Source organism: Macrobrachium rosenbergii, chromosome 53 (assembly GCF_040412425.1).
Source record: "Macrobrachium rosenbergii isolate ZJJX-2024 chromosome 53, ASM4041242v1, whole genome shotgun sequence".
NCBI classification, from domain to species: Eukaryota; Metazoa; Arthropoda; class Malacostraca; order Decapoda; family Palaemonidae; genus Macrobrachium; species Macrobrachium rosenbergii.
In genome coordinates this window covers 43792625-43819446 of record NC_089793.1, presented here as the reverse complement: position 1 = coordinate 43819446, position 26822 = coordinate 43792625, and the positions used below count along the sequence as shown (strand labels likewise).

At 35.2% G+C, this 26822-nt stretch overlaps 1 protein-coding gene across 2 annotated transcripts in view; it reads left to right on the top strand.

Moving 5' to 3' along the window:
* Positions 1 to 26822, top strand: part of LOC136834420 (BAG family molecular chaperone regulator 1-like) — a 121391-nt gene that overhangs the window by 55367 nt on the left and 39202 nt on the right. For both annotated transcript variants that reach the window (XM_067096999.1, XM_067097000.1), the window contains exon 4: positions 22170 to 22358. In XM_067096999.1, the coding sequence (XP_066953100.1) occupies positions 22170 to 22358 (189 nt within the window). The remainder of the gene's footprint in view (positions 1 to 22169; positions 22359 to 26822) is intronic.

Sequence of the window (26822 nt, the reverse complement as noted above, 5' to 3'; positions counted from 1 at the left end):
TTCTCTCTCTTTATTCTTTCTCTCTCTGTCTCTCTCTCTATTCTCTTTCCTTCTCTTTATGCTTTCCTATCTAATTTTTCCTTATACCGTTACATCACTCGGTCCCGCTATCTCACACTGCCCTCAGTGTGACAATAAAAATATAGTTTAAATGGATAACTAAATTTATGCATAAAACAAAGCACTTATATGATTGCCCATAGTGTAAACACACGCAAAATATTGAACAACTCATGTCAATGCAATAATGGTAAAATAGTAGATCAAAAATATATTTTAGAAAATTCATACACTATACAATGAATCATCATTTAAAAAAATATTCATACATACAATGAATTATCACATTGTAAAATGGTTAACTGCAATAGTGAATATATAATGAAAATCAACAACATATAGAAAACTTGGCAATAAATCATGTCTATAAGAACATTATTCTTCTTCCTTGGCCCTTTTAATTTCTGTTATAATCTAATCAATATTTGAAATTACTACACATTTGACTAAAATTGTAAATACCACAATTACAAGTAAGATTATGAATAAATTGAACAGAGACAAAATTGGTGAAACCTTTTCTTTGTAGTAGAAAAACTCATCTACCAATGGTAACTGATTCAGTTGTTTTAATTCTAACTGAGACAAGTGAAACTCTTTGATATTTTTAGAATAGTTCATGTATGGGATATTTTTCTTAAATCTAAACTCAGTGAAAACATGAGGGTCATAGTACAGCTGGTTTGGTATTACTAACTTGCAAGTCTTATAAAAAACATGGACATTCTTGAAACTAATTTCTGTACTTAGATTATAGCAGTTGATTATGGCTGTTACAGTATCTAGTGAAAACACAAAAATTGACTGTTCTACTAAGATGGAAACAAATCTGTGTTTGGATAAACTTTTACATAACTCTTTTATTTGATTTTTCTTGTCAATTATTTCTTGAACACAAGGATAGGCATTACAGGCAGTCCCCGGTTATCAGCAGCCTAGGTTACTGGCGATCCAGTTTTACAGCGCTTGCCTAGCGACGACGATAACCAGATTTTTGTCGCTGATAACCGGTTATCTGCACTGATAACCAGTTATCGGCGCTGATCGCCTCTTATCGGCGGCGCCGCTAACCAGGGATCAGTGCTATTATCACTGATTTTCGGTTAGTGGCGATTTTCGGTTGTCGTCATGCCGTCGGTAACGGAACCCCGCCAATAACCGGGGACTGCCTGTAGTTGTTTCATAAAGGTTATCAAGGTTGCAAATGTATTCCTTTTCCTTTAAAATTATGCAATCTTTTAATTGAACATCAGTAATAAATGACACCATTAATCTATGTTCCTCTAATGCAAAATGGATGTTGTTGACATTTGAAATGATTACATTTTCCATTATCATCATGGGGAAAGGATGTATGGACATCAGTATATCTGTATCTTTCTGATTAAATGGTAACACTAAAATAATCTTATTCTGCACCACTTTTGTGGTATCAAATTATAATAGGTTATAACATCCCTTACCATAGGGGTATAATGCCCCTCTACCAAAAAAAATTAATTTTATCTCCTAATTCTTGAGGAGTGATTAGTGTTGGGCTTAACATTCCCTTATAAGCTAACAAGACTGCGCTTAACATGTCTCTATGTTCTTGCAAGGTAATTTCACTTTCTAGTATAAAATTAATCAAAAATTGTTGATTTTCTATCATATTTAGTTCCTGTGATATATTTTTATTGACCTTGGTAATGAATACCTTTAGCTTTTCTATTTCTTGGGCATTTAAGTTCTGAGAAGTTATTACCTTATTTATCACGGTACCTCTTGCTGCTGCCCACTGTTCCAGCCTTTCAATGCTATCCCTTTCTTTTTCTACATCAGATTCAGTTGCGACTCCCAATAATTGATTTAGGGCTGTCCTATAAAAGGTAAGAGGGATCTGTTGGACCTTGTATTTAGGGTATTTCCTTTGTCATTATCTAATCTTTTCAAGAATGGTAAGGCACTGTTATTATAACTCTTCTGTATTATGGATTTGAGTTCTTTTTGAATGTCTTTCAAAGTAATTTCATTGATAAGCACTGAAGACACATTTATACTTACAATTCCTAAATCCTCTACGGGCAGTCCCCGGTTATCGGCGGGGTTCCGTTTCCGAGGGTGTGATGATAACTGAAAATCGGTGATTTCAGCCCTTTTACGGCGATTTTCAGGGTTATCGGCACCGAAAAGTGCCGATTTTCGGTTATTGGTGCCTCAGTTAGGTATGTATCGGCGCCAATACCCAGTATCGGTGCCGATTGGTCGGTGCTGAAACTGCCAATTTTCGTCGCTAGACAAGCACCATAAAACCGATTGCTGTTAACCGAGCCATATCACGTTAAACGGGACTGCCTGTATTAATTTCACAGATCCTTTTTCTCTAGTAGTGCACCCTTTCGGAGCGGATGACACGAAATGAAATATTACTATTATTAAGATGAGCCGCATAATTGTATCTGTAAGAATAAGCCTTATCAAATATTCTATATACATGAGGTATTTTAATTTCTACAAATACATTTTACATATAATATTTCAGTTCAACACTTTACATAAACTTATCTTTTTCTTAACTCATATCTTTTGTTTATTTGTTCTTATTTTCCTTCAATAATTCTTCTAACTTTTTAGTGGACCAAGCGTCTGCTTTTATTACCTTCACATGATTCCAATGAACTACCCTTTTCTTTAGATCATTCTCATTTATAATTCTAAGCTTATTTAATTTTAACACTTCTAATACTCTATAAGGACCATGAAATTTAGGAGAAACCTTTACATTAGGACTTTCTGGAATGTGATTTTGAACATATACATGAGCACCTACTATAATGTCTGGGTTAGTCATATTTTTGTCATAGTACTTTGCATGAATTTTATGATATTCATTAAGTCTAGTCCTCGTTTGTTTGAATCGTTTCATAAGTACGTCTAGTTTTCCATTCAATATAGTCATCATAATTATGTCGGGGTGGTGTTGCATCATCTAGTAAGGTATTAGGTAGTCTCTTCTGATACCCATACAATAAGTAGTGTGGTGATTCTCCTATTGTCTTATTTACAGTATTGTTTATAGTAAAGTGTATGTCTTCCAAAGCTAAATCCCTGTCTTCTGTATGAGGTTCAACTAAAGTTTTCAGGATACCTTTTATTTTACGATTTGTTCTTTCAACTGCTCCATTTGAACTTGGTTTATATGCTGTTATTTGACATTTATTTATCTTGTAAAATTCACATAAATTTCTTGGAAGCTCACTAGTGAGTTCAGCTGCAATATCAGAAAGAAGAACTTGTGGACATGAATGTCTCGTGATAATTCTAGATTTAAGAGCTTCTGCTACTGCAATTGCATCTCTATTTCTTACTGGTACAATCTCTACATATCTTGTTAGATAGTCTAGAAAGACTAGTATTTGTTTATTCCCTCTAACAGTGGTAGGGAATGGACCTAAAAAGTCCATTGACACAACCTGGAACGGGTGAAGTTCCGATGGATATTTTTAAAGTGGAGCCTTTGGTTTTACATTACCCTTATTTCTATTACAAACTACACAATTTTGTACATAGTTCTTGGCATCATCACTAAAATGTGGCCAAAAATAATTTCTGGTTATGATTCTACTTGTCTTTTTAATTCCTGGATGTCCTGCTAACTTGTATGAGTGGGTTAGTTCTAAAACTTCTCTGATTAGTGTTTTTGGGATGTATAGACAAGAATAACCATTCTTCTCTGATGGTCTTTTATACAGTAACCCATTTATCAATACAAAATCAGTTTTAAAGATTTATCTGTCATCAACTGTCCTATTATCTGTCTGATTTCTGTATCATTTCCTTGTTGTATTTGTACTCTTTCCAAGTCTAAGTCTACTACTTGACAGCTAAAACAAAAGGTATAAATGGTAATGCATTTCTCTGTTCTTCTTGGGATCTGGATAATGCATCTGCTAGTGTATTAAATTTCCCTGGGATATATTTGAATTCTGGAGCAAATTCTGACACACTAATGAACCATCTATTGAACTTCATGTTATTTGTAAAAGTTCTCTTCTTAAATCACAAATGGGTTTTATGATCAGTAAGTACATTGACTTTATGCCGTAGAAGTATGTGCCTAAATTTCTTTAATCCCCAGTATAATGCTAAACATTCCCTTTCTATAGTACTATAATTTCTCTCTGCTGTATTTAAGATTCTACTGGCATAATATACTGCCCTCATGCTAGTTTTGTCCTTTTGTAGTAATACAGCTTCTAGCCCTGTACTTGAGGCGTCACAGACTAAGTAGAAGTCTTTGGAGAAATCTGGGTAGACTAGTACAGGATTCCTTGTCATTTTACTCTTTAGCGTTTGGAAGGCTGTCTCTTGCTCTTTATTCCATTCATATTTGACATCCTTCTTTGTTAAATCTGTTAATGGTTGGCTATTATAGCAGAACCCTTAATGAAAGGTCTATAGTAACCTACCATTCCTAGGAATTGCCTCAATGCTTTCAGATTTGTGGGAGCTGGATATTCAACTACAGTATTGCCTTTATCTTGCCTGCTTGCATGCGTAGTCCATCTTCACTAATTACATGACCTAAGTATTCCAAAGATTTCATTAAGAATTGACATTTCTTTAATTTGATTTTTAGTCCTGCTATTCTTAATCTTTCTAGGACTATTTCTAAAGTTTTGAGGTGACTTTCTAAATCTTTACTAAAAATGATAACATCATCTAGGTAAACTGCAACATTTTCCATGTCTCCCAGAATTTGCAACATTAATCTAACAAAAGTTAAAGGAGCCAAAGTGAGTCCAAATGGCATGACTTCAATTTGTAAGAGTTCTTTGTGTGCTGAAGGCTGTGTATGGTTTCGACTCTTCGTCTAAAGGTACTTGCCAACATCCACTTAGCAAATCTAAGGATGACAATATTTTTGCAACTCCTAATTGAGCTAACATATCTTGAATTACTGGCATTGGCATTCTATGTGGGATGGTGTTGGAATTTAACTTACTATAATCTGTCACAAGTCTCCAATTTCCATCTTTCTTTGGAACAAGTAGCAATGGAGAATTATATGGAGATTTGGATGGAATGACTACCCCATCGTTCTTCATTTCCTCTATCAAATTATCAACTATGGGTCTTTGGCTTATTGGTAATCTGTAATTAGGAATAAAGAATGGTTTTGCTCCATCATCTAACAAAATTCTGTGTTGTAAGACATTTGTTGTGCCTAATTTATCTCCTTCTATAGCTATTACATCTCTTTTTTTTTTCTAATACCTGAATGAAATTATTCTTGTTTTCTGGGAAATCTGTTTTATTCATCTCTTTGCTTAATTCAGACCTTTGACCAGTTACAGAGAAAAATGCTTTTTCTTTCAGTGTTAGTAAAGGGTTGTTAATAGGTATTTCTTTGCAAAAGACAATGCCTGCATATAGTGCTAGTTTGTTATCTGAGTAGCAAAGGATTGTTAATAGGGATTTCTTTGCAAAAGACAATGCCTGCATATAGTGCTAGTCTGTTATCTGAGTAGTTTTGGACATAAACTTCGCAAGTATTACCCTTCATGTGGACTAATGAATTATCCATTCTGACAAATTCTGGCAATTCTTCATTTAATAACAGAACATCTTTAACTTCTATTTCTTCTTTTCCCCTTAAATGAATTTTGTAGAACACTTTGGATGCAAAATTGCTTGTCTATTAAGTATGAACACTACTTCATCATCATCAGCAGTGCTTACACAACATATTTCTTCATCTTCTCTATCTACAAAGTAACAATGTTCTGCATATTCACTAGTTTTTTCAGTTACTGCTATTACGTTATTTATATCTACTTTATTTTATTTAATAACAATACTTCATTTAGTAATTTCCCTTCATTATCACAACTTATTACTACATTGCTATAGTTATTCGGAGTATATAATTTCTTGATGTGCACATCATCTTGGTTTTCTATTCTGTAATTGTGGGAATTCCTCTTTTCTATCCTTTTCCATTTTATCTTGATTGTTCTCTTGATGGTAATTTATTTTATGTATGTCTTTCTTGCTTGTCGAAGCTGTGATCAGATTTGGGTGAAACTTTTCTTCTTCAAGCATAAAGCCCAACATATTATTTTCCTTTGTTACCTGCATATTTCTTCTAAGTTGTGTCCACAGCGTCTCTTCCGTAGTCAGCCGCTTACGAGTCTGTTATTTCGAAGGAAATTAGATTAAGGTAATTATATCTCTTCATTAGATTAAATGAGAACAATACTTGTGCGAGGAAAAATCTGTCTTCTAGAACTATAAAACTTTCAACAGATATATTTGACGAAATGTCTATTTCTAAGTTCACATTTCCTAAACTTTTAATCTGTTTACCCGCCACTCCTTTTATTATTCTGCTTTGACCCTGAATTAGCGTTTCTTTAACGCCTAAGTATTTGGTTAATGTGTGTTTATCAATTATTTTTACAGTACTGCCTGAATCCATAAGCACAGTACACATCTTTTTATTTATGGGAACCTTAATGATAGGTAAATCCTTTCTGGTTATTTCTTCTTCTTTCATGGAAAATACTACTTCTTTACTCTGCAAATAGGAAAATGCAGATGAACCTTCACTCCCCTTTTTTGCTAATTCTTCTGTTTTTATATCATCTTCTTGAAAGGACTTTCTTGCTGTCTTATGTGTAGGGATAATTTGTCATTGACTTGAAGACTAATTTGATGTTGAGCGATTGCTGCTTAATTCAACTACTACTTTGTTTCCTTCTTGGTTTCCAAACCAACAATTCCTGGTTAAATGTCCTACTTTCTTACAAATCGTGCAGATTCTAGGCCTTCTGCACTCGTTTGTAGAGTGATTTGTATACCCGCAGTTTTCACAGGCTGTCTTTGGTCTCGCTCCATGAGCGGAATAGTTCACTTGGGTTGAATTTTTTGTGTTTGAGTGTTGGCCATATTTACAAGGTTTGGGAGGACCACTCTTTGTTTGATTATGTCTTCCTTTCTGGTTTGGATTCCATTTTCTTTTAGTATTTTGGGCATATTTTCCTTGAAAGGTAGTTGGTCTATTCCCTACTTGTGTGGAATTATCATAGAACTTATTATTCATTTTAAAAGTAGGATTATTATTTTTGCCTTTCCTTTTATTTTGTGCTTCTGTTATTCCTACAAATTTCTTGGAGAGATCTATCTCTTTATGTATTTCTTCTCTCATCGTTTTCAATGTTTGAAGGCTGTCTTTCTTTGGATCAATTTTTATTTTTCTGAAAGCCTTCTTTTCCTCTTCTCCAAGGGCATTATATATTGTTCCAAATAACAAGTAATTCAAAACATGTCTTTGATCAACTAAATTATTGTCATTATCACCAAACTGTGTCTTTATCTCCTATGGTAATGCCTGTTTTCCTTAAGTGTTCTGTTATTTTATCTATTGCATTCTCAACACTTGCATACAGATTAGCTATTGTTTAATATTGCGGGTTAAGGAATCTAGTTATGTTATATAAACTGTCAGTCTTATTTGCTAGTTCCCAGAGTGATAAACAAATTTCTTTGAATTCCACAGTTATTAAGTTTGCTAAAACTCGTGGAATTCAGAGTTTCGTGGGCGTCACCATGTTCTGAACTTACAAGAAGCAAGGCTTCATTTATTTTAGCTCTTTCATCAGTTATTCCCCCTGAAGTTATGCGACTATCTGCATCTGTGAGCCAATGATTTACTGTATAAGATTTGAGTCGACTTTTGTCAGGATTTGAATCATCCACCTGCCCACAGCAGCATGTGGCTGTTGTTATTACAGCTGCTTGATTCATATTGCGATATTGGAAGGTGCGAGTATTATTAGTATTGTTACTGTTATTATTACTGTTAGTATTATTAGAATTATTAACACTATTTTGGTTCTGGTTAGTTGTATTATTATTGTTAGTATTTCCTTGCACTAAAGTTGAGTGGGAAATTAGTCTTGGAATTCGGCTACGTCTGAGTGTCGATGGTCTTAAGTTGTATGGTGAATGGCTAACTGTGTTCAGTAATTTATCAAAAAGTCTTTGCATTTTTTAAAAAAATTATTCAAATTGAGTACATCATTTTGTGTATCTATATAAAAAAATGTTACACTATGCACACAGTACCATAAAATAAAATAAACTATCAAAATATAACAGGAAAAAAATTAAACTCTTACATTGAGTTCAAGTGCACAAGTAAAATAAATTTAAAGTAATCACTCAAATACACATAAAAAATCTTAAACGAAACTGGGCATCATACCATAAAAAAAAATTCATCACAGTGAGTACACAAAATTGCATATAATTACTCAAAGTATTTATCACCAACTGAGTGAAAAAAAAAAGTATTTGCTTATCTAAATTATTTACTAAACAAATAATTATCTAGAGAGAGTAGTAATGGTAATTACGCTTAAAAAAAATTTAATTCACTAGAGAGAGTGTCCTTAATTTTCAATTTGATAAAGAGAGGTTAAATAATCTTCACTCTATCATAACCTTAAAATTCTTCACTTCTTCACACATTTAAAGAGAGAGAACAGTAAATCTCATTTTCTCGATAACTTACAGGTTGTTGTTATTGCTGAGTTCTTTCCTAGTCGTCAAGTAGTTTTTCTGTTGTTGCTGCCTTCGGAGCTTCGTTGAAACACACACTGCGTTGTTTCTGTTACACCTGTATTGATAGTCTGTTAAACACACTTGCTGCCTGTTGTTGCTGTCAATGTTTTGGCTCACTTTATTATGGTTAATGGTTCTGTGTGTTTTGCTTCTGCCTGTTGCACCATTTCTGTTTTTTTTTGTTCACTTCTGTTTGACGCTTTATTGCAGGATTTTATTTCTTCATATAAGTTTTGTTTGCTGTCGTAAAATCTAAGTTCGTTTTGTAGATTTTCGTTTCACTGTAACCTAAGTAATTGCACTGATATTTCTGTTAATGTCTGTTTTTTTCGTCTCGCCTTCTGGATCCCACTGCTGCCAACAATTTATGTCGTGCCCGACATATTATTTTCCTTTCTTACCTGCATATTTCTTCTAAGTTGCCGAAACAGTCGTCCACAGCGTCTCTTCCGTAGTCAGCCGCTTACGAGTCTGTTATTTTGAAGGGAATTAGATTAAGGTAATTATATCTCTCAGAAAGGCGTAATGGAGACGAACTGGTAGCTTTTTACTTTAATGATGAAAGTTAACTACAAACTCAAGTACAATTTACAGTTACAGTTACAGTCTTGAAATCACTCTTGCTAGACAGTTCAGTTAAGTCTGTTTGGGATCACGAAAGCAAGGGAAAGCTACGTCTTCCCTTATGGGTGGACTGAGACTCGAATGCCCTTCTTCTGGCTTCTCTGGAACCCCTCGTTTTTCTTTTTATCTTCCAGCTACTCCTTTTCAGTGCTCCATTGAAAGATTTTATCTGTAAGGCCTCCTCTCGAAGAGCTTGATTGGGAAGGACAGTGGTGGGTGTTGTTAAAATCTCTCCTTAGAGGATTTGATTGGAAATGATCTCAGGAGGAGGTGTAAAGGACTCCTCCCTAGAATGTTTGATTGGAGAGGTGTTGAACTACATCACATTGTCCAGCCCTTTTTCCATGGAATTTCCATGTAAATGCCTCCTGTTGAAGGCAGAGTTATAGATATGGCTGGAATGTTAGCTTCTGACAAGGTGCTGAGTGATCCTTAGTCAGCTAAATTGCGAGGGCACAGTTTCCAGATTTTACAATCGGTTGTATGGCCCAGGGCGCGATATACTCGCTCACTGTTTTGAGTTCGTGCAAGACGGTTTCTCGTGATTTGCTTACTCAACCTAGTCTCTCAGTACATAACAACCAAGGCTTAATTGTTGTTCTCTCTCTCTCTTCTCTCTCTTTATTCTTTCTGTCTCTCTCTCTATTCTCTCTACTCTCTCTCTTTCTCTTTATGCTTTCCTATCTAATTTTTCCTTATACCCTTACATGAGGAAGCTGTGACAAAGTGGTTTGTACAACAAAAATCATGTGGTAACAAAGTCCATGGTGTGGAAATTCAGAGTGCTGCGAACAAGTTAGCAAAACATATGGGAACTGATAACTTTGACGTTAGTGATGGGTAGTTACGGCCATTTAGAAATTGCCACAGATTGGGTAGTAAAGTTACGTACGGTGAAACAGGCATTGTGCCAATGGAGGCAGTCGAGCCATACAGGGAGAAGCTTAATGACTTAGTTAAGAGTGAAGGACTGCTAAATTTCCAAATTTACAATGCAGATGAGACTGGATTGTTTTGGCAGTCACTAACAAGGAATAGCCATGCTCTTAAAGGTGAGAGCTCAACATCTGGCCGTAACATAAGTAAAGACCGTTTCTCAGTGTTGCGCTGTGTGGACACAGATGGTTTGCACGATTTGAATCTTGTGGTTGTGGGCAGGTCTGCTCACCTGTGTGTTTTGAAAGACTGCATGAACCTTCTCCCAATGCATTACTACAGCTCCAAGGCGGCATGGTTCACCATGGAAATCTTCAGTGACATTTCATACTACCTGTTGTACGTAAACACTAGGAAGATGTTCTCAAACTGCCAACTGATGAGGTGAAGGCGTCATTCATCTTAGACAATGCACCTGCTCACCCGACTGATAACCAACTTGTGAGTCGAGATGGGAAGATTCGGTGCATGATTTTACCACCCAGTGTGACATCCCTGATCCAACCCATGGATCAGGGGTTAATTATATCTTGCAAGGGGTTATATCAACGCAGATATTTACCCCAAGGTACTTGTGGTGCTGGAAGAGGAAGATGATCTTACTCATGCCTACAACCTCAAATCAGCTATACTGTATTCAGTGTTGCAGCTGCATGGAAAACCATGAAAATAAATACTGTAGCCAACTCTTGGAAAAAACTTCTATATGATCATGAGGTAGAATACGATTTCGAAGGGTTTTAGGCCAAGGACTTTCATCATATCCTTCACAGGTCAGGCCAAATAGATATGTCTGAAGATGATGTAAGGATCTGGTTAGAGGACACAGGTGACCTTGGATACCAGATAATGACAGAAGAAGAAATAGATGATGACGTAATCGCTGGTGACAGCAGAGATGATAGTGATGAAGATGATGGTGATGAAACATTACCCATGAAACCCAAGCTCTCTGTTGTACGCAAATCACTTGATAATCTCATCAACTACATTGATTTGTCTGCAGAAAGTGAAATCCAATAATATTATCAACATTTTAGAGTCTTCAGCGAAATAATTATCAGAAAACAACATTAGCCTCAAAAACAGCTCAAACTCGATTATTCTTCAAACCAATTTGTCCCAACCTTGTTGAAGATGATGGTGTCGACAACCCTAAGCCCTCTGGTTATCAAAAACCAGCCTCTTCTTAGACTGTGGAGCATTACAGCTCTACTGACTCAGAATAAGTTAAGTATCATCTCCACCTTCCCCTGTCACCTCAAGCTCATCCGTCATCTACCAAAGGTAAATAAAAAACTTTTCATTTATATTTTTATTGTATATACAGTACACAGTTCTGTATGTATACTGTACTCAACTAAAATGCTTTTAACTTGTAATGGAATTAACTTGCATACATAACATACAGTCATTGTGACACGCTGTTATCTGGAAGCATAGGAAGTATGGTAGCCACTCACCAAGCATTAACAGTTTTACCTATCTGCTGCCTGACTGGTAGCTACAGTATGATGTTTTGTATGCTTTTATGAAAGAAGTGCATGACAGAGGTAAACTTTACGAAGACAAAAGCCGAGTTACTGAACAACACTTGTTACTTGGGTGTACGTGCCGTGTAGTCTACTAGTGTTTTTAATTTTTTATAATCTAAATTTCATTATACTTTTCATTTTAGAGACTCAACTTCTCTTTACTTAACACCTGAATTCTATAATTTTTATCATGTTTTATTCTTCATTTTTCATCTTTTACTGTGAGGTTTAATTCAAACATTTCTTCATTGGTTTATTATTCATACTCTGTAATAATGTCTAAATACAGTATATTTATAGATATTTATAGGTATAGTAAACCCTCGGATTCGCGTGCTCACAATTCACGGACTCAGCCATTCGCGGAATTTTCTGTGGAACCTATCATTAAGTTATTCACAGGAAAACACCCATTTGCGGATTTTTTCATAGAGCAATATTATGTATTTTTATATTATTTTCTTGACTAAATACTGTACTGTATGTACATATGCATTTTATGATAAAATAATGATTTACAGTACTAATTTTCAAATAATATTGTTTAAAAAATAAGATTAACCCTTAAACACCTACTGGACGTATCATACGTCGACTAAAATTATCTGTTGGGTGTTAAGTGGACGTTCCATACGTCGACTACAAAAAATTTCAACCTTCGGTCAACTTTGACTCGACCGAAATGGTCGAAAAACGCAATTGTAAGCTAAAACTCTTACATTCTAGTAATATTCAATCATGTACCTTCATTTTGCAACAAATTGGAAGTCTCTAGCACAATATTTCGATTTATGGTGAATTTTTGAAAAAAAACTTTTTTCTTACGCCCGCGCGGTAACTCTGCCGAAAATTTCAGAAATTCTTTTGTCATTTTGTCGTAATTTTTGCACTGTTCTATATTAGCCGTTACATAAAGTTTTATATATGAAAATGTGCGCAATTTCATGTAATATACAGCAAAATACAACCCATGGTTGCAGCTTTTATCAGTTTGGAAATATTTTCATATAAACCACGATTACTGCCAAAATTTCAACCTTCGGTCAACTTTGACTCGACCGAAATGGTAAAAAAACGCAATTGTAAGCTAAAACTTTTACATTCTAGTAATATTCAATCATTTACCTTCATTTTGCAGCCAATTGGAAGTCTCTAGCACAATGTTTCGATTTATGGTGAATTTTTGAAGAAACTTTTTCCTTACGTCCGCACCAGAAATTCTTTTGTCACGTTGTCGTAATGTTTGCGCCATTTTATGTTAGACGTTACATAAAGTTTTATACATGGAAATGTGCGCAATTTCATGTAGAATACAACAGAAAATAACTCATGGTTTTAGCTTTTATCAGTTTTGAAATATTTTCATATAAATCACGATAACTGCCAAAATTTCAACCTTCAGTCAACTTTAACTCGACCGAAATGGTAAAAAAACGCAATTATAAGCTAAAACTCTTACATGCTAGTAATATTCAATCATGTACCTTCATTTTGCAACAAACTGGAAGTCTCTAGCACAATATTTCGATTTATGGTGAATTTCTGAAAAAAACTTTTTCCTTACGTCTCTTGCGCATGGTAACTCGGCCGAACATCTCAGAAATTCTTTTGTCACGTTGTCGTAATGTTTGCATCGTTTTAAATTAGTCGTTACATAAACTTTTATATATGAAAATGTGCGCAATTTCATGTAGAATACAACAGAAAATACCTCATGGTTGTAGCTTTTATCAGTTTTGAAATATTTTCACAAATCACGATAACTGCCAAAATTTCAACCTTCGGTCAACTTTAACTTGACCGAAATGGTCGAAAAACGCAATTGTAAGCTAAAACTCTTACATTCTAGTAATATTCAATCGTTTACCTTCATTTTGCAATAAATTGGAAGTCTCTAGCACAATATTTCGATTTATGGTGAATTTTTGAAAAAACATTTTCCTTACGTCTCATGCGGTAACTTTCGCCAAACATCTCAGAAATTCTTTAAATCACGTTGTCGTAATATTTGCACAGTTTTATATTAGTCGTTACATAAAGTTTTATATATGAAAATGTGCGCAATTTCATATAGAATACAGCAGAAAATAACTCATGGTTGTAGCTTTTATCAGTTTTGAAATATTTTCATATAAATCACGATAAATAGAAAAAATTCGATTTTTGGTCAACTTTAACTCAACCGAAATGGTCGAAAACTGCAATTGTAAGCTAAAACACTTACAGTCTAGTAATATTCAATCAATTAGCTTCATTTTTCAACAAAGGGGAAGTCTCTAGCACAATATTTCGATTTATGGTGAATTTTTGAAAAAAACATTTTTTACGTCCGCGCATTACGAATTCATGCATCATTTTGTAATAATATTTTCTCTGTGTTGCTTTGATCGTTTTACAATTTGTTATATACCAAAATCATCGCAATTTAGTGTACAATACAAAGAAAAAGAAAATAACCCGTTAGCTTTAACTGTTTTGCTCACAGTGCGATTTGTATAAAATTATATACGAAAAATTTTTTTTGCTGTCATATATTTCAATATTTATATATGATAATGATATTTTTTTCCATTTCTCATGGTTGCATACTAAACTTCAGGCAATGACAAAAAAATGAGCCAAAAATGAACTCTTAATCTGAAAAACTAAGTGTGCTGTGATTTTTTGAAAAAAACTTTATTTCCGCTTCAGCGCTAACTCACCGAATGCCGCCGGCATATGGGAGACATTTTTGTAAATAGAGGCTCGGCGTTTAAGGGTTAAATAACATTAAATAATAAAAGTAATAATTTTCTCTCTCTCTCTCTCTCTCTCTCTCTCTCTCTCTCTCTCTCTCTCTCTCTCTCTCTCTCTCTCTCTCTCTCTCTCTCTCTCTCTCACTGAGATGAGAGAATTTTTATGCATATGTAATATGTATGTTTATGTGTTTCATATGATAAATAAATTATTTACTAATTTTCAAATATTAATATTAATGTAAACAGCAAAATATCAATTCTTTAAGGAAAATATAGTGAATTAGGAAGATTTTGGTTCAATCCCTGATCTTTTTCTGTATCCGACTTAGGGGAAGGATGACGGCGTAACTGTCATCATAAAAAAAAAGGGTTAGCACCTGTCCAAAGAGTCTCTCTCTCTCTTTCTCTCTCTCTCAGATAAATTTTTTATGAATATGTAACATATATGTTTATTTGTTTTGTATACTGTAGATTTATAGATAAATGTGATGCGTTATTAATTTCTTCATGTTTTCCATGCTATAATTACAACATTTATGCATTTCTATAGTAAATAAAGAAAACATATTGATTCCCAGCCTTCTCCGAAGCTTGGAATGAGGGGGGTTGTAATCTGTCAGTTTATCTTAACATATTGACTGCAAAGGGTAGAGAATGTTGCCCACTTTGTGGTCAAATAGTATGTTGCCCACTTGGTGGTCAAATAAAATAGCTATGAAGGATACTGAAAAATTCTCTCTCTCTCTCTCTCTCTCTCTCTCTCTCTCTCTCAAGCTCAGAATGTGAGGGATGTGGGATGGATAGAGAGAGATAGATAGGTAGATAGAAAGGGAGAGTGGTTGATAGAAAGATCTCTCTCTCTCTCTCTCTCTTATTGGCTGGAAGGGTTAGAAGTACATACGTATGTATTTTTAAGGGTAAAATGATTAAGATGACTTTGAAATATTAATAATATAATTTCAAAGATTAATACAGTAATAGGATAATACTGTAGTTTTAAGGTATATTTGATGTAGGATGTTAGTTTAAGGTATACATCTGGTATTTGAACTTTGAAGATAGGCAGTTATAAGTGCTTTTAAGGGGGTTTGTTAACTATTTGCAGGTTTTAACTATTCACGGGGCTTGTGGTATGCACCCCCCCCCCGCAAATACAGGGGTTTACTGTATCGCTGGTTGGCTAATGACGTCGTTAACCAGATTTTCATCGACGGTAAGCGATTTTAGGCACCTGGAAGTGTTTTGGGAATGGAACCCCCACTGTTAACCGGGGACTGCGTGTAAATGGCAAAATGTATGGAATGGAGAACCTGAAAATAATAAATTAAAACAAATAAAACCTGGTGTTGAAAAATGGAGTTCATCATACCATAGAGATACATGAGCAAGTAATTCTGACAAGTCTCTGAATAGGCTATTCTTCTCAAACATATGGACTCATAATGAATAATCTGCAAAACCCTGCTCCTGAGTGTAAAGTAATGATAACAAACATCTCTGTGTGAATGTCCTGATTATAATCAGTAGTGCTATTAAGTTTTGGAAATTAATTGAACAGTGAAGTTATGTGGAAACTTCAACATTTGCAATGAATCCAGTCATAAACATTCAGTGGTCTGGTAAAACTATTTTAATATAATAATAATAATATAATAATAATATTGGTGATAATGAATGATAACTGTGTTGAAATGGGTAATTTAAAAGTTGAAGATTTTCTCTTTGTGATTCTATTTAGGGTTAGAATTGTTCTTAAAATACAGATACAAACCAGAGCCTTTTATATCAGGTTATCTTCAGTGTCAGCTGGAGCAGTCGAACTTGGTAACAAGGTCATGAACAGTTAGTTATAGGTCACCATTTCCTTTTTTCTTGGCAGCTGTGAAGAGTGGACATCTGATTGTGTTCTCTCTCTCTTCCTCCTGCCATTGAATGGTTTGATGACTATAAAAAACTATTTGTTTTACTTATGTGTTTTATTATTTGTTTTTTCCATGCTAATGGAGAAAAAACATGAACAACGCCATTGGGAAAGGTGTATGTATCCTTTTGGGCATTTCATGTTTCCTGTAATCATTGACCTCATAGGTACTGTTCCTTTTGTAGGGGGAAGGCCTGCACTCATTCATTCCCTAGAAGGAGTGTGTTGGCAACGTGGCTGGGCTTCTCAGTGGTAGAAGTTTGGTAGAGGGAAGAAGGACAAGAAGGATTTGCTAGCATCATTAGGAGAAAGCACACCTCTGATGATACTGCCGAATCCCTTTGGTTCCTTTCTTTCTCCCCCTTCCTTTCCTAATCTACTGCTGTCTGCTGGTAGTGCTTCCTCCCTTCTGGGGCTAGTACTTGTGATGTGGATCTCTGGTCACTTGCTGTTTTCAGGGGATGACTTCTTTTTGGAGCTGATGCGCCCCCAGTCTACCTCATCCTCAGAAGTAGCCTCACCCTCTCTAAAATTTATCTGCGTCTGACTTTCCAGATACAAAGATGATGTTACCCTTGAAGTACCAGGAAAAGATTTGGCCCATGTTGATTATTCTTGGTAGTCCGTCTTTTGCAGTGTTCCTAGGCAACCTAGCTGAAGAGGAGGAACTCTCTCCATCACCTACTCCTCCCTCTGTCTCCAGCTGCTCCTGCTTTCTCTGCTACCATGAAGGAGGGGAACCTCCTGTAGCAGTAGTGCTTCCAGTGGCAGATCCTCAAGTTGCTCTGATATCTTTGGTTCCTGCCTTGACCAGCAAGACTTGAGAGGGGAAAGAGAAGAAGTGCTCCCGACATTTTCCTCATCAAGCTTGTTTTCTTCCTCCTCTTCATCCTTGGTTTTCCTTCCTCCATATAGGAAGAAGAAGGAGGAAAAGTCTAAGTCCTCTCACAAGCTGGCAGGTGAGTGTAGAGCCTCTGGCAGGGGAGGTGAGTGTAGAGCCTCTGGCAGGGCAGGTGCTCTAGCACCTACACCCTTAGATGAGGGGACTACTAGTCGCTTCCAAACATGATCCTTTTGGATAATCAGTGGATGAGTTTGCTTGCTCTGCATGGTCTGCATGTGCTCTTTCATGGGATTGTATGTGCATGGTTGCTGGGGACAGTATCCCCCATGGATCCAAGTAGATGCACAGGGAGGGGCATGAGTAACCCATACATACTGTGTATGCGAGATCTTCAGACCATGCATGGTCTTACAATGTCATGTTTGATAAAGCTGTCATTAGGGAGCCATAATACTGTATATCAAGAAGTCTTGCTAAGAAGGCTTTGATTACGTGCCATCTAGAAAGTAAAACTTTATCTCATGCTCAATTCTTCAGTGGAATTCTCATGATTTGAGGGACAAATACAGAGCTGAAGCTGCTAATTTGCAATCATTTGCCATGCAATTGTATATCTACATGAGAGTCATTTGGACATTAATACTCAGTCTTCAGGAATATGTTAGCTAAGGAATCCCCGTGGTCCACAAAATGGGTAGTCAAGGCAGAAGTCTTTGTACATATTCCTTGATATTCTCTAAATACCTTCTAGTTTGCATACTCCTTTGTAGGCAGGGGCAGTACAAATTTATTTAAGAAGAAGATACACCATATGCTCCTTAAATTACTTCCACATGACATTTTCATGTGATGGTGTGGCTGAGGTGATTATCAACTCCCTCAACATTTCACCCCATAGGTGATATAATGATGGGCATCCTTAATGATGGACATCCTTTGAAGTGATGTTTTGTTGAATAAACGATAGACCACTTTTGTGGGGTGATGTTTTGGCAAATATGAGTGGAAATATATCATCACTCATAGAAAAAGAGAATATTGGTATCCTTAATACAGGAGAACCTATGCAAATAGGCACTTTGTCTTGTATTAATATGTCATAAATGAGTTCTAACTTCCCGTATTGATGTTAACTGAAGAACATTGGATGTGTGGCATACTAGTGATGAATCACCAATTATTAGTGATACCATCAATAGTCCAGCAGTGTAGAGATCACCAATTTGGAATCTTGTCAAAGGTGACTGAAAAAGATTTCAAGAGCTCTGTGAAATTGTAGGCATTGCAGATGAGTTCAGAGTTACAGTCACCACCCTATTAAAGTTACAAACATTCATAGATACGAACAGATGGTCACAAATTCAAATTTTGCTGTGCTCACCTATTCTGCCAGTAAGAAATTTTGCTGAGAACAGAAGAATACAAGGAAGAAGAAGAACCTGTTCCTTTAACTCCTTCTCTGATTATCCCGAGTATTTTCATGATTAACTACCATGTATTCATGTATTCTTCTTAAAATCATGAGAATACTCGTTCATAATCATAAAATATTCTTACTTATTTCTGTCTCCCTGATTTAACTCATTCTGGGATGAATTCCCATTTTCTATATTTCCTCTCCCCATAGGAAACGTTTAGTATGCATTTTTATCAAAAGATGGCAGTGTGCATTGTTCACTTTTTGAACTTCCAATGTCAGGTACTGCTCCTGCGAAATTGTCTCCAAGTTCATGACTTTGAAAGCATGAAAAAAATACTAAATTTTGAATGTTGCTTGAATCTTTTTACCTTTCTGGCATCCAAAGTAATTCTTTATAATACTGCATGATTTAAAAATGCAGTGAAAGTAGTATAATCTATGACTCGCAAGTTAACTCAAGAATGTAAACATCAGCAAAATTTATGCACTACATATTAAAAACTACTTATGAAAAATTGAAGATACGATTAGCTGCCCAGAAAGTAACTCGTTCATAAGTAGGGTGGTGACTGTATAGGTACTTCGATTGACTTTCTCAGTGGAACTCTTTATACAGCAGGCATTAATTCTATTCCAAAAACCACAGGTTTATGCCAGCAGTGACCAGTCCCTTGTTGGTCATCAAAACTTCAGGTTTTACATAGAGCTGCAAGACAACCAGATAAATGCAGTTTATCTTTCCTATGTAAATAGCAGAACTCCACCATTGTTGTTGGGTAGAAAGTAGGGAAAATGCCAGGAAAATTCACTCAAGTAAATAGCAGAACTCCACCATTGTTGTTGGGTAGAAAGTAGGGGAAGTGCCAGGAAAATTCACTCAAGGTCCATCTGTAGTTATGGAAATGAAAGGTCAATACATGAGTAGAGATGAACATTGCCAAAATATAATTGAAGTCTGAAGCTGCTCTTGCTCTGGTCTAACAGTATAGATGTAATGTACAAAAATCTCTTAATTTTACTCACATGAAGAGGAATTTTACAACCTTCCATTCTCTGAAAGTGAGTTTGATTCAGCTTTAGCAAATTGTAATGATATGGATCCTGGCTGTGATGAAATTCGGTATGCAATGATTATACATGTATCTTAGAACTCAAAACTCTTCAGTTTAAAGAATCATCAACAGAATATGACATGACACCAGTTACCCAATGATTTGGGAACTTGCAATAATTTTAACTTTTGAAACTTGGCAAACAAGTATTTAGCAGCAGAAGCTGCATTGACATCCAGTCCATTTAAGATCATTGAAAAGATGGTCAGTGCAGGACTTGGATGGTATTTTGAAAAAAATAGTATTTTATTGTGCCACTGTTATTTTGGCCTGATACCTCTTTGAAACAAGGAATCCATAGTATGATTCATAATTTGGGACTGAAAGAAGAATTACTACCATTTATTTATGTGATACTTCGTAAGGAAATGCCTAGAGGAAGGAGTTCTCTAAGGTAGTTGACATAGTTTTTGTATTTTTGCATCCCCACTCAGCACTGTGTTGAGAAGGACAACTTCTCTAAGAGACAATTAATTTAATCCAATCTGTTCCCATGCCTACCTAGGAGTGGGTTTTGGGACTGATGTCTCTCTACATTGGATTAAACTGGAATACTATGCAGATATTTACCACCTTTACTACTTTGATAAACACACCACCTCCTGTACCATAAGGACTATCAATCAGTAAAGGTACTGTGAATAGAGCCTAGCTTGGTGTGAACATTATATAATCAATTTTTACATATAAGAAAGTGATCTCCTCACTCTTATAGCCTCCTAGTTCTGTGCATATGATGATCATGTATAGGATTATTGGAATTATCTGGAATGCTTTGTATCATTAGAAGTCAGTGAAAATGTTAAGGTTGGAGAGTTGGACAGCAATTTAGAAAAGTAAGAACTGAATTGAAATAAAAATGAAAGAGTTAAAGGGAAGTGCATCTGGGGGCTGGAAGAATGTTTCAGAGTTCTCTTATAGTGCTTAGAGGCACCTGATGTTCAGACTTCGCAGGGAAGGACAAGGGCAACATTTTGCTTTGCTGTTTGTAAGTTATTTGAAGGCAAGTCATTTGCCAGGAAATGTTATTTCTGGCTGTGTTACCACTTCTGCTCCTCACTGTCCAATGTCCATGAAAATGATTACCTTATTAAGGAGGTTGTTAACTGAGCATACATAGAAGCATTGTAAGAACCTTCTTTAATATGTTTATGGTCATCTTTACCCTCAAGCTCGTAGGTTTCCCTTTCAATTAATCATTAATATAGAATTGTCAGTCCATCATTGTTTGCTTTGTGAGTATTAATAACTTTGCAAATAGTAAGCTGTAGTTTTTCTAGTAAACCAGTCATGTATTGAAGCAGCTTGCAATTAATGGCTAGTAAATGTTGTGTATTTAATATGGCAACAAAGGTACAAAGTGTTGAGTTAAAGTCTGCTTCTGTATATAGTAGCTCTAGAGCCTCAGTCAATGAGATGCATATACAGTACAGATATGTCTGCAGTCCTACTTTTTCAGTAGCTTTTGATACTTGTGAAGTGCTTTTCATATAAATCCTTCCAGTATTATTTTAACTGTGTTATGTTTATTGGCTGCAAATCAGTTGACTGTGAACTCCAGACACATTCCACTCTCATCTAGTTTTCATCACTCCCATCTAGTTTTCATCACTCCCATCTAGTTTTCATAACTAGCCACGGCCATGCATAACGGCTAAACCAGCAGGTGGAGGAAGATGTTACACCACAGTATACTTTGGATGCTACCTTGTTACAGTATTATTATTCTGTTGGAGTTTAACCAGACAATTGAGTCCTTTTTGGGCTTTCATAGTATCAGCCAAAGGCCTGGTTTATAACACTTAAAAAGGGATTTTGACAAAGGAAAAATCTATTTCTGGGGGAAGACAATACTTATACCTGGAAATCAGTGCTAATGGATTATTTCACTGGGTGACACAGGTCGAGCCCAGAAAATGAAAATTGAGTCAAGATAAAGAAGTGTTGCATCTAGGTGGGAAGCAACCAAGGAGAGCAGATGAGAAAAGTAAGGAGGTAGAAAGCAGTGCTGTTGACAGTAGAAAGGTTGCCATAGAAAACATGATTACTGGCTCTACAGTTAATGTGTTATGAAAGGCACTTTGTAGGCAGTACTCCTTCCCAAGGGGAGAAACTGCTGCTGTTTCCCACTGCTGATAGGTAGTGTTATTAGGGCATTTTGAAACTGCTAGTAGAACTTGCCAGGATGAGATGAAAATAAGGCAAATATGAAACAGTTTGTTGTAAACAGGTATTTACATTAAACTGAAAAGTGTACATATTTTGGATACTTTGATTTCATTGAATTAATTGCTTTATGTTGTTCATTTGTTTAAGGATGCAGTGAAATATGTTAGCTTTCTCTTTGCCACTTATTACGTTCTTGATTTCAGATCGAAAATTCCTGTAGCAGAGTTGAGAGCAAGCTTAATGATATCATCCCTCAGGTTAATGGTATCCATAATGGATATTTAGATTCCAAACATTGTGGAGAAGCATTGAGTAAATTGAGGAAAGAGTTACTAGGTGTAAATGAAGATTTTATGCGTCTCTTGGAACAGCTTGATGGCCTATCATTTGAGGTGAGCAATTTGTCTTGTGCCTTGTAGTCTGTCACACATACCCATGGTATTTTATAAAAACTTATATTTTGTTTGTTTACAAAAGACTTGACTGCCTTTTGAAGCAAGATTGTGCTGAAGTGAGTTTGTAATAGGGTAATGTCTGCTGGCCAATCCACATTTTTGCACAAATCCATAACTGTATTAACCCTTAAACGCCTACTGGACGTATTATACGTCGACTAAAATTGTCTGTTGGGTGCCAAGTGGACATACCGTACGTCGACTACAAAAAATTTCAACCTTCGGTCAACTTTGACTCAACCGAAATGGTAGAAAAACGCAATTGTAAGCTAAAACTCTTACATTCTAGTAATATTCAATCATTTACCTTCATTTTGCAACAAATTGGAAGTCTCTAGCACAATACTTCGATTTATGGTGAATTTTTGAAAAAAACTTTTTCCTTACGTCCGCGCGGTAACTCTGCTGAAAATTTCAGAAATTCTTTTGTCATTTTGTCGTAATTTTTGCACTGTTTTATATTAGCCGTTACGTAAAGTTTTATATATGAAAATGTGTGCAATTTCATGTAAAATACAACAAAATACAACCCTTGGTTGTAGCTTTTATCAGTTTGGAAATATTTTCATATAAATCACGATAACTGCCAAAATTTCAACCTTCGGTCAACTTTGACTCGACCGAAATGGTAAAAAAACGCAATTGTAAGCTAAAACTCCTACATTCTAGTAATATTCAATCGTTTACCTTCATTTTGCAACAAATTGGAAGTCTCTAGCACAATATTTCGATTTATGATGAATTTTTGAAGAAAACTTTTTCCTTACGTCCGCGACAAATTCTTTCGTCACGTTGTCGTAATGTTTGCACCATTTTATATTAGTCGTTACATAAAGTTTTATAAATGGAAATGTGCGCAATTTCATGTAGAATACAACAGAAAATAACTCATGGTTGTAGCTTTTATCAGTTTTGAAATATTTTCATATAAATCACGATAACTGCCAAAATTTCAACCTTCAGTCAACTTTTTAACTCGACCAAAATGGTAAAAAACGCAATTATAAGCTAAAACTCGTACATTCTAGTAATATTCAATCATGTACCTTCATTTTGCAACAAACTGGAAGTCTCTAGCACAATATTTCGATTTATGGTGAATTTCTGAAAAAAAAACTTTCCTTACATCTGCTTGTGGTAACTCGGCGAACATCTCAGAAATTCTTTCATCACGTTGTCGTAATGTTTGCATCGTTTTACATTAGTCGTTACATAAACTTTTATATATGAAAATGTGCGCAATTTCATGTAGAATACAGCAGAAAATAATTCATGGTTGTAGCTTTTATCAGTTTTGAAATATTTTCACATAAATCACGATAACTGCCAAAATTTCAACCTTCGGTCAACTTTAACTCGACTGAAATGGTCGAAAAACGCAATTGTAAGCTAAAACTCTTACATTCTAGTAATATTCAATCATTTACCTTTATTTTGCAATAAATTGGAAGTCTCTAGCACAATGTTTCGATTTATGGTGAATTTTTGAAAAAAACATTTTCCTTACGTCCGCGAGTACGGCCGAACATCTCAGAAATTCTTTCGTCACTTTGTCGTAATGTTTGCACAGTTTTATATTAGTCGTTACATAAAGTTTTATATATGAAAATGTGCGCAATTTCATGTAGAATACAACAGAAAATAACTCATGGTTGTAGCTTTTATCAGTTTTGAAATATTTTCATATAAAATACGATAAATAGAAAAAATTCGACCTTAGGTCAACTTCAACTCGACCGAAATGGTCAAAAACTGCAATTGTAAGCTAAAACACTTACAGTCTAGTAATATTCAATCAGTTAGCTTAATTTTTCAACAAACTGGAAGTCTCTAGCACAATATTTCGATTTATGGGGAATTTTTGAAAAAAACATTTTTTCGTCCATGATTACAGATTCATGCATCATATTGTGATAATATTTTCTCTGTGTTGCTTTGATCGTTTTACAATTTGTTATATACCAAAATCATTGCAATTTTAGTGTTCAATACAAAGAAAAAAATAATCCGTTAGCTTTAACCGTTTTGCTCACAGTGCGATTTGTATAAAATTATATATGAAAATTTTTTTGCTGTCATATATTTCAATATTTATATATGATAATGATATTTTTTTCATTTCTGATGGTTGCATACTAAACTTCAGGCAATGACAAAAAAAGAGCCAAAAATGAACTCTTAATCTTAAAAACTAAGTGTGCTGTGATTTTTTGAAAAAAACTTTTTTTCCGCTTCAGTGCTAACTCCTGAACGCCGCTGGCGTATGGGAGACATTTTTGTAAATAGAGGCTCGGCGTTTAAGGGTTAAATACCCCAAATTTGTGGCATTCGAATGTCCAGACACCTCAGTTACCTTAAGAAGAAGCTAAGTTATCCCATAATATGAGGTTATTTGGTTGAGTGATGTAACTGGTAAATGATGTGACAGTAATGACTTTTTCTAATTACAGACTTTATTTTATTCCAGTATAGGAGTAACTGCTGTTATGTTCTGGGTATTTATTATTCATGTAATGTAATATTATAGTGTATATACCTTTAATACTTTTTGCAAAGTGTTTTGAAAGTTTTGATTTTATTGCTTCCTGGCACTAGTTGGGAATAAGCAGAAGTCATGTTAGTGTTGTTAGTGCTCTCTCTCTCTCTCTCTTTTTTTTTTGCCAATGTTGGCGTAGAGGGTAGCAAGTAATGTCCCAATGCTTTCATGACTTTAGACATCGAAATCTTGGAAGCCTTGTACCTCAGCTGCTGACCTACCATATTGTAGTCATGCCTATTTCTTCTCTCAGTAATAAGTGTATTCTTCCTTAAGTTATATATCAAAAAGATGATTCTAAAGTTACTTGGACCGTGAAAATTTCTGCTCTTGAAACTCTGATGGAGAGCAGAGGTGACGATTTACTTCTCCCTCTCTCAAAACTAGAGTACCTGATATGGTTGAGTGAGGGAAACATTTTGTTGAACCTTGTCTTCAGAGCAAGGCCTGACCTTGACGGACTGCAACTCTAAGGCACTGAGGGTACGGTTTATATTTAGGTGGGTCTCCCAGGACAGCTGCTTTCTCAAAGGCAGCACTATTGCCCCTCCTCTTGTAGGGCCACCCTGGACATAGGGAAGCTATCCTGAATGAATTTTAAGCTTTCCATATTATGAATATTAATCCTAATTATTTGACCTCTGTTGCACCCGTGATTCTCCCTTTTGATTCTCACAATCTAACAAAAAATAAACTAGAGTAACTTTGAAAACTTTTGAAGTAAAAGCAGAAAGAAAAACTAAATTCAGGCAGGATCCAACATTGACAAGTTTTGATTCTATATTTGGAAATGAGAATTCAAGGTTTTTAATATTAGAAATTGAAAATCAAATATCATCAATAATACTTGAAAACTATCTGTTGAATAGACTTTCAGCTGTTGAAAGGATATTCAGACAGATAATAATGAAAACATGGTTGATTGAAGCAACAACAAAAATCAATCCGGAAGTTATCTTGCAGTGCAGTCTATGGATAGCGCAAAAGTTAAAGTGATGAAACATGACGCAATGAATATTGTACAAGGAACAATCATATAGCCCAAAAATGAAGATGTACCTAAACCAACTTTGACGATGTAAAAATTGTGGTAAGTTAGGACAGGGAGCAAAGAGATGCCCTAGCAGCTCAAGATGTGCATACTGTGGCCTGAATGATCACACAGCAAAGTAATACTGTGGTGAACCAATGTGCATAAACTGGTCAGCATCATCACTCAAGATCTAAAGAATGTGCTCATTATATAAACAGCAATGGAATTAAAAATACTTCAAGATAGAACTGTAATGTGCATAAGTGGAGCAAAACTGGAACTGAATGTACCAGAGTTTAATGATCCTGTAACAAAATATGTGAACTAAGCTGTAACCCTTAAAGGTAACCAGAAGAAATTCTTATAAGTGAAGTTGAACAAACAAAAAGTAAACAAGATAAAAGAATATTAGAACAAGGATTGATGAAGAAAATGCAATCTAAAAAGAGTATAGCATTAAAGACCCAAAAAGGGGAGTTTAGGAAATTAACCAAAACATCAAAGAAGAATTAGAATAAAACCACCAAAATAATTTCTCAACTTCAAGACTATTGGAAAAGACCATTAGAAAGAACTGCCCTAAAAACAAGGAATAGAAGATTAATAACGACTGTGAAACTAGTCCATCTGCCAAAAAAAAAAAGGAAGACAACAGTCAATATCAAGAATCAGACAAGATTAATCCTTCACCTTCACGAGTAGCAAACCAATCAGTATAGATGCCTCACCTCAGAATCAAGATATAACTAAAGGAAAGCTACTATAGATCAAAATTAATATGCAATTAACCTATCACCAATACTTACCACAACTAAAATTCATGGTAAAAAAC